General features: G+C 38.7%; 1 protein-coding gene across 1 annotated transcript in view; it reads left to right on the top strand.

Moving 5' to 3' along the window:
- Window positions 1-13190, top strand: part of LOC149426019 (uncharacterized) — a 283598-nt gene that overhangs the window by 264992 nt on the left and 5416 nt on the right. The window contains exon 8 of the mRNA XM_089642882.1: window positions 1-13190. This exon is cut by the window's left edge and continues 17218 nt beyond it. Within this exon, the coding sequence (XP_089499008.1) occupies window positions 1-13190 (13190 nt within the window).

Below are 13190 nucleotides of genomic sequence, written 5' to 3'. Positions count from 1 at the left end.
CCCTAAGGATGAAGATGATGCTCTCAAACCTGATGAACGGAATGCATCAGTAACAGAACCATCCCCTGTTGTTGATCAGATAACCACACCTGCACCAGAACAGAGGAAATCATCCGTAACAAGCGAAATTTCTGAAACAGAAAAACATGAAACTCCAGTTGCAAAAAGTCCCACACCATCAACAAAAGATATACAGACCCTTGACAAAACGGTTGAAGACAAATCACCTGAAGAGGCTCAGAAAGATATACTAATGTCACCTTCACCAACGATCACAGGTATAAAAACACCTGAGCAAAAGGAAGAAGATACAAAACAACCAATTGAACCTCTCTTAGATGACAGAAAACTTTCAATCGAAAGTGTTACCCATGTTTTAGAAAAGGACACTTCTCCTGCTGTAAAAAGTCCCTCTCCATCAATTACGGAGATAAAGACACCTGACCATAAGCATGAAGATGATTCCCTCAAACCTGATGAACGGAAGGCATCAGTAACAGAACCATCCCCTGTTGTAGATCAGATTACCACACCTGCACCAGAACAGAGGAAATCATCCGTTACAAGCGAAATTTCTGAAACAGAAAAAAATGAAATTCCAGTTGCAAAAAGTCCGATACCATCAACAACAGAGATACAGACATTTGACAAGACGATCAAAGACAAATCACCTGAAGAAGTGCAGAAAGATATACTAATGCCACCTTCACCAACTTTCACAGGTATGAAGACACCTGAACAGAAGGAGGAAGATATAATACTCCCAAGTGCACCCATCCTTCTCGACAGAGAACTTTCAATCGAAAGTATTACCGATGTTTTAGAAAAAGACAGTTCTCCTGCTGTAAAGATTCGCTCTCCATCAGTTGCAGAGATAAAGACTCATGACCTTAAGGATGAAGATGATTCACTCAAATCAAGTGAGCATATTGAAGAACGCAAGGTTTCACTAAAAGAACCATCTCCAGTTGCAGAGCAAATAACCACACCTGCACTAGGACACAGGAAGTCATCTGTTACAAGCGAAATTTCAGAGACCGTGAAAGATGAAACTCCCCTTGCTAAAAGTCCAACTCTGTCAATGTCAGACGGAGAGACTCTCGACAAGACGATTGATGATAAATCACCCAATGAGATGGGAGAAGATGTAACTACGTCGCCTTCACCAACGATCACAGGTTTGAAGACACCTGAGCAGAAGGTAGAAGATATTAATCTCCCTTGTGCACCTGTATTAGACCATGAGAAACTTTCGATCGATACTGATAGTGGTGGTTTAGAAAATGATACTTCTCCTGCTGTAAAGAGTCCCTCAACATCAATTGCAGAGATAAAGACTCCTGACCATAAGGATGTAGAGGATTCTGTCAGTGAGCATATTGAAGAACGTAAGGCATCAGTTAAAGAATCACCTCCAGTTTCAGAGCAAATAACCACACCTACACCGGAACACAGGAAATCATCCATTTCGAGCGAAATTTTCGCCACCGTGAAAGATGAAACGCCTGTTTCAAAAAGTCCAACACTGTCAACTATAGACAGAAAATCCCTTGACGAGATGGTTGGCGATAAATCACCTGAACAGATGGAAAAATATTTAAAAACGTCACCTTCACCAACGATCACAGTTTTGAAATCACCTGAGCAGAAGGAGAAAGATTCAAAACTCGCAAGTGCATCTGTCCTAGACCATCGAAAAATTTCAATCGATGTTGATACCGGTGTTTTAGAAAAGGTTGCTTCTGCTGATGTAAAGAGTCCTTCTCTATCAATCACTGGGACGAAGTCTCCTGACCATACGGATGATGACGATTCAATCAAACCTGATAAACACATGGAAGAATGTAAGTCATCGCTAAAAGAACCATCTCCAGCTGCAGAGCACATAAAAACGCCTGCACCAGAACACATAAAATCATTGATTTCAAGTGAAAAATCTGAAACCGCGAAAGATGAAACTCCCGTTGCGAAAAGTCCAACACTATCAACATCAGACGGAGAGACTCTTGACAAGACGCTTGACCAAGAATCGCCCGAAGAGATGGGAAAAGATGTACCAATGCGACATTCATCAACGATCACAGGTTTGCACAAAGAAGACGATATAAAACATCCAAGTGTAGCTATCCCTGACGACAGAAAACTTTCAATCGAAAGTGATATTGGTGTTTTAGAAAAGGATTCTTCTCCTGCTGTAAAGCGTCCCTCTCCATTAATTGCAGAGATTAAGACTCCTGACTATAAGGATGAACATGATTCACTCAAACCTGGTGAACATATTGAAGAACGGAAGGCATCACTAAAAGAACCATCGCCCGTGTCAGAGCAGATAACTGCTCTTGCACCACAACACAGGAAATCATCCGTTACATGTGAAATTTCTGAGCTCGTGAAAGATGAAACTCCATTTGCAAAAAGTCCAACACCATCAACAACAGATAGAAAGACAATTGATCAGATGGTTGAAGACAAATCACCTGAACAGACGGGAAAAGATGTAACAATGTCACTTTCACCAACGATCACAGGTTTAAGAACACCTGAGTTGAAGGCAGAAGATACAAAACTCCCAAGAGCACCGATTCTAGGCGACGGAAAACTTTCTTTCGATAGTGTTACCGTTGTTTCAGAAAAGGAAGCTTCCCCTGCTGTAAAGAGTCCTTCTCCATCGATTTCAGAGAAACAGGCAGATGTACATGAAGATGAAGTAGTTTCACCTATACCCGATGAACACATTGAAGAGAGGAAGCCTCCACTTAAAGAAACATCGCCGGTTGTAACTGCACCTACCATCGATGACCAAAAACCTACAATGCAAAGTAATACTGACGTTTTAGAAAAGACCAATTCTCCTGATTTGAAGAGTCCTTCTCCATCAATTACAGAGAAAATGGTTCCTGACCACAAATATGAAGAGATTTCTCTCAAACCAGATGATTACATGGAAGAAAGGAAGCCGTCACTTAAAGATTTATCGCTCGATGAAACTACACTTATTTTACATGATCAAAAGCTTCCAATACAAAGTGAAACAAGTGTTTTGGAAAAGACCTCTTCTCCTGATGTAAAGAGCCCTTCTCCTTCAATCACAGAGAAAAAGGTTCCTGACCACAAAGATGAAGAGATTTCTCTCAAACCCGATGAACGTATTCTGTCACTTAAAGAATCATCTCCAGTGGTAACTGCACATTCCGTTGAAGACCGAAAACTTTCAATTCAAACTGATAGTTGTGTTTTCGAAAAGACCCCTTCTCCTGATGTCAAGAGTCATTCTCCATCAGTTGTAGAGAAAAATGTTCCAGGCCACAAAGATGAAGAGATTTCTCTCAAACCCGATGAATACGTGGAAGAGGGGAAACCGTTACGTAAAGAACCATCGCTCGATGACACTGCACTTATCACAGAAGATCGAAAACTTTCAATAAAAAGTGAGTTTGTCGTTTCAGAAAAGGATATATCTCCTGCTGTACAAAGACCTTCGTCAATTGCAGGGAAAGAGAACCCTGACCATGAAGAAGAAGAGGTTACACTCAAACCTGATGAATATATTGAAGAAAGGAAGCCGTCAGTTAAAGAACCATCACTTACCATGGATGACCGAAAACTTTCAATCCAAAGTGATGAAGGTGTTTCAGAGAAGGATATTTCTCCTGCCGTAAAGAGTCCTTCTCCATCAATGGCAGAGGCAAAGACTCCTGTACAAAAGGATGATGATGATTTACTAAAACCCGATGAACACATTGACGAACGAAAACAATTATTGAAAGATTTATCGTCAGTCACAGAACATATTACAACGCCTGCACCAGAAGATAGAAAATCCTCCACTGAAAGACCAATTGTTGAATTAGAGAAAGACGAAACTACAGTTTCTAAGAGTCCAACAGCGTCCATGACAAGCACAACTACTCTTGACGAGAAGTTTGACGATAAAACTATGCAGCAAATGGAAAAGGACACTACAACTTCGCCTTCACCGACAGTCACAAGTGTGAAGACCTCCGAGCAGATTGACGAAGTTTCAAAACTTCCTTCGGTACCTGATCTAGACTACAGAAAACTGTCGATCCAAAGAGAAACGGGTGTTTCAGAAAAGGATATTACTCCGAAAGTTAAGAGTCCTTCACTAATAGCAGAGTCAAACACTCCTGAACAAAAGGATGATGACGATTTACCTAAATCCTTGAGTCTGAAAACACATGAGCAGAGAGAAGAAGATACGAAACTCCTAAGTACACCTGTACTAGATGACAGAAAACTTTCAATGGAGGGTGATGCTTTTGTTTTAGAAAAGGATTCTTCTCCTGTAATAATGAGCCCATCTCCATCGATTGCAGATACGAAAACTCCTGATCATAAAGATGAAGAGGACTCTCTCAAACCAGGAGAACATATTGAAGATAGGAAGCTATCACTAACTGAATCATCGCCTGTTACTACTGCACTTATCGTAGAAGACAGAAAACTTTCAATAGAAAGTGATACTGTTGTATCAGAAAAAAATACATCTCCTGCTGTAAAAAGTCCTACTCCTTCAATAACGGAGAAAAAGACACCTGTTGATGAAGATGAAGAGGTTTCTCTCAAACACGACGAACACATCGAAGAAAGGAAGCCTTTACTTAAGGAATCTTCTCCATTTGGACCTGCACCTATCGGAGAAAGTGATACTATTGTTTTAGAGAAGAATACTTCTCCTGATGTTAAGAATCCTTCTCCACCAATTACTGTGAAAAAGGCTCCTGACCATGAAGATAAAGAGGTTTCATTTAAATCCGATGAACACATTGAAGAGAGAAAGCCGTCACTTAAAGAACTATCACCGGTTGCAACTGTGCCTATCGTAGATGACCGTAAACTTTCAACCCAAAGTGATGCTGACGAGATTAATTTAAGAGAGCATTCAATCGAAGAAAAAATCTTAGCCTTGGTCCAACCTGTTACTCCAGTTGTAAGAATAGTTTCTCCATCGGTTACGGACAAAGAAAGTAGGATATCTTTTGAAGAGATTATGTCACCGGGAATCACAGAAAAAGTTAGCCATGATCAAATAATTCAAGAAATTCTTCAATCAGAAGTACCTCAGACTAAAGATCCGGTGGTCTCAGTGCCAGTTGCTGACAAATTGTCCACCAGTTTCGAAGAAGAAAAAGATTTAGTTTCCCGGGGAGACCACGAAACTCGGCCTTCTTCGCTTTCAATAATAGCAATTGAAAAAGTAGAGCCTTCAAAAGATATCTTATCAGTAAATGAAGGGAGGATTGATTTGGCTACATCTTCAGCCGACAGGGATATCGAAGACTTCAACTTAGCAGCGCCAGTAACAGAAGTCGATAAAATTACACTTGAAGAAAAATCCTCAGCAGCGAGAGAAGATGAACCATCTGGAGTTCCACATATTGAGTCTGAACACACAAAACCTAAACTCTCCGAAATATCATCGCTTTTGACTACGGAACTATTGAAAGATTCACTGCATCATGGTGAGGATGCCATTAAACTTATTCATAAGACTCCCGAGATGAAATCCACCACATTGGTGAAAGATGAAAAACCAACAGATGCAACACATACAGAGTCTGATCGAACGTCTCCTGAGCTATCCAAAGATACAACTCCTTTGATTAAGGAGGATGATGTTCTTTCTACCGTTGCTTTCCCAGTAAAGGAATTGCAGAAACTTTCTCCTAGTAGAAAGGGTGCCCATGAAGTCAGTCTCGCGGAGCCAGTATCTGTTACTCAAGCGCCTGAAGGAAAATCCCCAGTATCAGTGAAAGATGACAAACCAACAGGGACATCTCCTGAGTCATTCAAATATGCATCTCCTTTGATTGAGAAAGAAGGTGCACTCCTGGCAGCCCAGCCACCTATAGAGGAAATGGAAAAGATTTCTTCAGTTGAAAAGGAGGCACAAAAAATCCACTTAGAAGCGCTAGTACCCCAATTTAGTGACATGAAGCCTGATGATAAATCTCTAGTATCTATAAAAGATGATCAATTTTCAAGAGTGTCACACCTTAAGTCGGAAAAAATACCTCTAGTACCACCCCAAGATAAAACACCTTTGATCGAGAAGAATGATCTTCCATTGGCAGCTAAATTACCAGTTAATGAAACCGAAAAGCTCTCTCCAGAAAAACATGACGTCAAACACGCGGATCCTGGGGAGAAATTGCAAGTGTTAATGACAGAGACCAAACTTAAAGAGGTGCCACATGTAGAGTCTGAACGAACATCTCCTGATATTTCCAAAGAAACGTCTACATTGACTGCAAAAAGTGAAATCTCTTCGTTAGGTGCATTGTCGCCTCTTCAAATAACTGAGGAACATTCTCCAGAAGTGAGAGGAAAGAGAGTAAGAAGATCTTTACACGATGACAGTCAGGAATCACCGGAAGATTTATCTCCAATATCGGTGAAAGAAGGTAAACCAGTGCCCAAAGTTACAGACACTCTTTCACGACAAACAACTGCTGAGCCAACTATAGATAAGCCTCTCTTTGCAGAAACAGCAGTTGCAGCAGGCTCTGTTCTAAAAGAAATAGATAAGCATTCTCCAGACGAAAAACTTGATCATGAAGACATTTCTCATGAAGCAGTGCACGAAGATAGTCAACAGGTACTTGAACATAAATTACCTACTTTAGTGAAAGATGTTCAATCTACACCATCTATTAATGGTTTTGAAAAACATCATTCAGGTGAAATGGACGATCACAAAAAGAGCACCTCTGAAGACGGGCGAGATACGCCTGAAGACAAATACTTACTTGAAGAGAGTAAATTATCAGTTCTCGAAACGAAGTCAATTGATTCAAAATCTTTATCTTCAAAACTCACTAAGGATGAGCATACAACTTCCGTTAACAAAACTGTACATGAAAGAGAAGACAAATTTTCAATACATTCTTCAGAACATACTGTAGATGCTCGAGTGTTTAAAGAAAGTAGTGATTCAATATCCACAACTCTGACAGAAAGTGTATCATCAATTTGTGACCTCACCAAATCATCGGTTATTAGTTCAGAGAAAGATTTGACTCGTGCAACATCAAGTGCTGTTGAAATTATTTCTGACGAAACTAAGATAGTTAAGGAAACATCAACAATGGATCGTGATGCCAAGAAAACTGAAGAGAAAACCCTGGTTGTCAACACTCCTGATGCACCATTTTCAACTGAAATTTATGTATCTCAAACGGATTCCAAAACACACCTTTCTCTGGTCCCAAAACAGGAAGTCCAATATGGTACAGCAGATAAAAAAATAGATGATCATATATCCGTTGTTGAAGATAAAAAATTATCAGAATCCCCTATTAAAGAAAAAGACTTGAAAACTGAATTGGAACTGGTTTCGAAACAAGACCTTTCAAAAACTAAAGTAACTTCCACATCCGAAATGAAATCAACGATTCACAAAGCAAGCACCATTATGTCTTCCTCACAGCAAACTACAATTTTATCTGAAATCAGTAAGCTGGGTGAAAAGTTTAGTTCAAAGACACTAGTGAAAGAAAATGAAAGTGAAAGTGAAGATGAACTTTCAATATCAGAAGTTACTGAAAAGTCTCAATCTTCTTCACATCTTAAAGATAGCATGGAAAGTACAGATCCAGACATCCTGAAAGATGATGTTGAAGAAACACCTAAAAAAGTTGTACAAATATCACTATACGGAAAAGATGCTGAAACAGCACCTGCCTCGATTGATTTGAAAATATCTCCAACTGTTAAATCAACTACTCCAGATGAGCTTCAGTTTTCTCCAAAAGAAACATCAATTAATGAAATGGAGTCTCCAATCAAGGGTGTTGGAACAGATAAGCAGGAAGATGATGAAAATGTACAAATTTCGGAAAGACTTTCTGGTGCTGATGTATTACTAAAAGAAGTCACAGAAGTTACAATGAATGGTTTGAAAAATATAAAGACATCAAGTATCTCAACAACTTCTCAAATTCAAGAATTTTCTAGCTCACAGATCTCGTCATCGTTAATAGAAAGTGAAAAACAACTAACTGAAATTAAAACATCATCAAAAGAATCTTCCACTACGAAAGAGATGAATCCAGAGAATGAAAAATCGGTAGATAGTCAGTCTCTATCCAAATCGTCATATGATGATTCAAGGGTATCAACTTATGATGACCTCTCTCGAAAGTCTTCCACCAAGGATGGAGATCTGAAATTTCAAAAAGAAGTTTTCAGTGTTGCTGAATCAGTCAGCAAAATGTCTGATATCGAAACCAGCACCAAAACAATTAGTGACCTACATGAAAAGGAGGTTGGAAAAGTATCCTTTGAAAAATTATCTTCAAAATCAGAAAATACTGTTGAACATATAACTGAATCTGAAGACAGTCAAATACATCAAATTATTACAACAACCTCCTCGACTGCATCTACAAAGGATTGTTTATCATCGAGCAGTAGTACTGTAGAAAAGCATTCTTCTACTGAAGATCATAAGAAAGTGGCCAATGGCGATGTAAAACACACTACCGAGTCAGAAGAGATGTACGATATCTTGATGCAGAAATCACATATTGAAGAGGTACAAACCAAATTAGAAAGTGAGAAACATGATGCGTCCCAAGAAAGATTCCAATTGTCTTTAAGTGATAAGTTTTCAGCTGACAGCATCATTATATCTACTGAAGAATTGAGTATTTCGGGGAAAAGTACACCTGACATTGCTGATGTAGAAAAACAAAATGAAATGCAATGTTTGATGGCTCAAAAGGATATCGGTGGTCAATCTACCCCTCCAACTGCACCAGTCAGCCCTATAAGTAAATTCTCTTTCCAGGAGTCAAGTAATAAAACACTTACTGACGTGACTCAGAAAATGAATACCGATTTGGAATCTGCACAAGAAATAACTGATAAGATCGAAGTTATCGAAGATGCTAGTAAGAAATCCGATATTGATGTGAAGTGTTTTGGAATTGTTTGTGACGATAGTGATACTTCTTTAAAGACGTTGAATGGTGACATTGTGTCAAAGACCATAAATATTGGGGACGATTTTGTAGCCCAAAAGATATCAACTCTAACAGAAAAAGTTCAAAAACATTTGGAACATTCCGATACAGAGAAGGCTGAAATGCTTAGTGGAATGCAACACTCTGTTGGTAAATTTACTACAGAAACAGACACCACAACCAAAATAATAAAAGAAGGAGAAAATGTGGTTACTCAAACTATAACAACTGTTACCACCAAAGAAGTTGTTTCCAAGGAGGATGGCACTCCACAAAGTGTAAAAACAACTATCGAAACCACAACTGTTAGCAAAGGTCCCGATGGCTCAACCAAAACCACAAAAGATACTAAGACAACTATTTCTGAATGTTCATCAACCTTGAAATCCACTTCCGCTACAACAGTCGAAATTGGTCAATCTATTGACTTCGATACTCAAGAAAAGCAATCGGAAGACTTTGAACAAATTAAAGAAGTTCGACAAATTTCCGATGAATCTGTCAAATTGAAAAATTTGAAATCGGTCGGAGATAAGGTTTGCAGTACGGAAAAGCATACTGAATTCATTAATGTGGAAACCTATACTATCAAACGAACTGTTACTAAAATAACTACAAAGGAAACAATGTGCGATGAAAACATGGTTCCTAGGAAAGTTAAGGAGACTGTAGAAATAACTACAGAAGATGAGAATCCCGAAGGAAAGATTGAAAGAAAGACAGAAAAAAATATTATTATTTATGATTACAAGGATATCACAGAAGTGACAGGGGATGAAAGTGTGATTGAAGATACGTCAACAGAAACAGACGTTAAAATTAATATAATTAAGCAAAACGCACAAGAAATTAAACAAACTATTACAACAGTCACAAAACGTGATACAATTTCTCAAAAGGGATTGAGACAACTGAGAACTACGGTTGAAACTACTACAGTCAATGAAAATCCTGATGGCTCAGTTGAAACTCTTAGAGATGCTAAAGTAACAGTGTCCGATATTTTACCCGAAAAGTCCTCAAGTTTAGAAGATATGCTAAAACAATACAGATCTGTTGGAGAAGGTCGGAAAACAGAAGACAAAAGTAAAGAAACTTTAAAGAAAGACGGTTTTCAAATAATTCAAACAATCACTACTGTAAAAACCGAAGAAGACCTCGTTAATGATGAAGGGATTATTTGCAAAATTAAGACAACTACTCAAGTAACAACTGCTGATGAGTATCCTGATGGAACAGTTAAAACCTCAATTGACACTAAAGTTTCCATATCAGATGTAGCTCCTGATGTAAATGCTATTTTAGGAAGCCAAGCTACTGATGATGACTTTAAGGTGGAAGATTCCACTGTTGATACGGATGTTTCAACTAATAAAATAGTTAAAGATGGCAAGAATATTACTCAAACGATCACCACAGTGACTACACGTGATATACTTGTCTCAAATGATGGTGACTCTAAGAAAGTGAGGACTACAATAGAAACGAGCACAGTCAATGAATACCCCAATGGAACAGTTGAAACTACTAAAGATATCAAGGTAACTATCTCAGAATACAAATCAACCAGCTCCAGAAGCCTAGAGAACATCTTGAAAGACTTGAAACCCGTTGGGGAGGTGGTATCAACTTCCGAAAGTGAAACTCACGGTACCTATCATAATGGAATTCAGATAACAAGAACTATCACTACTATTACCAGTCGACAAAACTTCTGCAATTCAAATAATGAAGTAGAAAAAATTAAAACAACTATTGAAACAATCACAGTAGATGAGTTCCCAGATGGAGCCGTAGAGACAACAAAAGACAGGAAAATTACAATCACAGATATTCTCCCACCTCCAAGTAGTCCCTTAGATAAAAGCCACATGGAAGAAGAAGGAGAAGAAATAGAGGATACATGCACATCAACGGATGTAGTTACCAACAAAATAACAAAAAACAATCAAGAAGTTAAACAAACAATCACAACTGTCACTACTCGAGATACTCTACTAGGTTCTGATAAGCAAATTAAAAAAGTAAGGACTACAATAGAAACTACTACCGTCGATGAATATTCTGATGGCGCCGTGGAAACAACAAAAGATATCAAAATTACCGTTTCTGAATCACAAATTAGTTCTACAAATGAGTTGACGGAATTATTACGCCTATTTAAGCCTACAGGTAAAGTAAAAACAGAAACCGACACCCAAAGTAATATTATTCAACAAGATAGTGAGGAAATAAATCAAACCGTTACAACCATTACCACAAAAGAGGAAATGATTCACGAAACACAAGATACAGTAGCAATCAAAACTGTTATTGAAACTACTACCACTAACGAATCAGCGGATGGATCAATTGAGACTATTAAAGATATAAAAACTCAAATCACCTACTTGCCACCAGGATTCACCCTAGACGATATTGCAGATGGGGAAGCAAAGGATGGCTCCATAGAAAGTGAAACTGAAGTATCTCCTGTTGTTGAAACGGAAGATGCGCCTGATGATGTGGACATTGGTAAAAGTTCATCTGATGCTGACTTAAGTAAAATATTGCATCTCTTTAAATCAACAGGGAAAATTCAAAGAGATGCTGACACCAAAACCAAAACAATCGTTCAGAATGGTGAAAAAGTCAAACAAACTATCACCACAACCACTACAAAGGAAGAAATGAGTTATGAATCTCAAAATATACTTAAGACAGTTGTTGAAACAGTTACTACAAACGAGCTTGCTAATGGCTCCATAGAAACCTTAAAAGATGTACAAACTCAAATTACATACCTTGAACCAATTTCACCACAAGCTGATTCAACAAAGGAAGCTGTTGAAGAACCTCACATATTGAAGGAATCTGTAGAACCCTCAGCTGAAAAGAGTCCAACAGAATCATCTCAAAAACCAAAGGTCCGGTCACCTGTAGGAGACAAGAAGACTGAAACTGAAGTTCATACTAATGTCATCAACGAAAATGGTAACGAAATAGTCCAAACTATCACAGTAGTAACAACCAGGGAGGTTATATCCCCGGAGAAGGTGAAAGTTACCGTAGAAACTACAACGGTTACTAAGAGCCAAGATGGATATACCAAAACAACTAAATCTACTAAAACAACAATATCTGAATTTAGTGAAGAAGTCGTTGAAACTATAGATAAAGATGAAGCTCTACTCCTCACTGATATAAAATTATTACCACATGCTATAGAAGAAACAACGTCAAGTAGTAGCCAAGCTTTTGAGCAAAGATCAACAGCTCAATCCGAGGAGTACAGACATAGGGAATCAAAATCACAGGAAAAGGAATTCTTATCAAAACATCACCAAAAATTGATGTTCGATCCAATGAGTACCTCAGTTTATGGAGCTTTACCTGACGATGACGACTCAGTTATATCTTTTAGTGAAGCAGAAGAGAGTCTTAGTTCTAATTATTCTCAAGAATTAAAAAAAGTATCTAGTGAAAGTCATAGTAAAAAGACCAAACGACATGACACTGACCCATCATTCCTAGATGAAGCCGATTTAGACTTTGAAAAGGCCTTAGAAGAGCATCGCCTAGCTAGAGGAGCCGATCTTATATCTTCAATAACATCTAAATATCAATATCCTACCTCGGAAGAAACCAATGGAAAGGATCAAGCTCCTGAAATAGGTTTAAGAATAATAACCTCAAAAGATTCCACCCATGAAACCTCAACAGAATCACAATCATCCTCCTCAGCATCATCAATATCGTCCATCAAAATGTCCAGCAAAATAATCAAGGACGGAAAAGAAGTCAGCGAATCCTTGGAAAAAATGTCAGAGGAATCCAGCTCCTCAAAAGACCCCATAGAAGGATGGGGGAAACCTCTGGGCCTCCCGAGCCCAGCGCCGCCTTCTACCGGTGCAGATTCTAATAAGACCACACCCAAAAAGGAAAAGAAAACGCCTCCGATCTCTGTCACGAACAAGAACAAAATAAACCAAGAAAAGACCAAAGAAAGCCGAAAAGTTGAATCCCCGAAGCACAAGAAGAAGATAGTCCCAGTTTACATGGACCTTACGTACGTCCCACATCACGGGAACTCGTACTACTCCGCAGTGGAATTCTTCCAGAGGATACGAGCCAGGTACTACGTGTTCTCAGGCACGGAGCCCTCCAAGGAGATCTACAACGCCCTGTTGGAAGCCAAGCAAACCTGGGAAGATAAAGATCTAG

The sequence above is a fragment of the Hesperophylax consimilis genome, chromosome 2, assembly GCF_061612785.1.
Source record: "Hesperophylax consimilis isolate HC1 chromosome 2, BYU_Hcon_1.0, whole genome shotgun sequence".
Taxonomy (NCBI): Eukaryota; Metazoa; Arthropoda; class Insecta; order Trichoptera; family Limnephilidae; genus Hesperophylax; species Hesperophylax consimilis.
The sequence above is the reverse complement of the archived record's forward strand: the minus strand, read 5'-3'. Positions and strand labels throughout refer to the sequence as shown.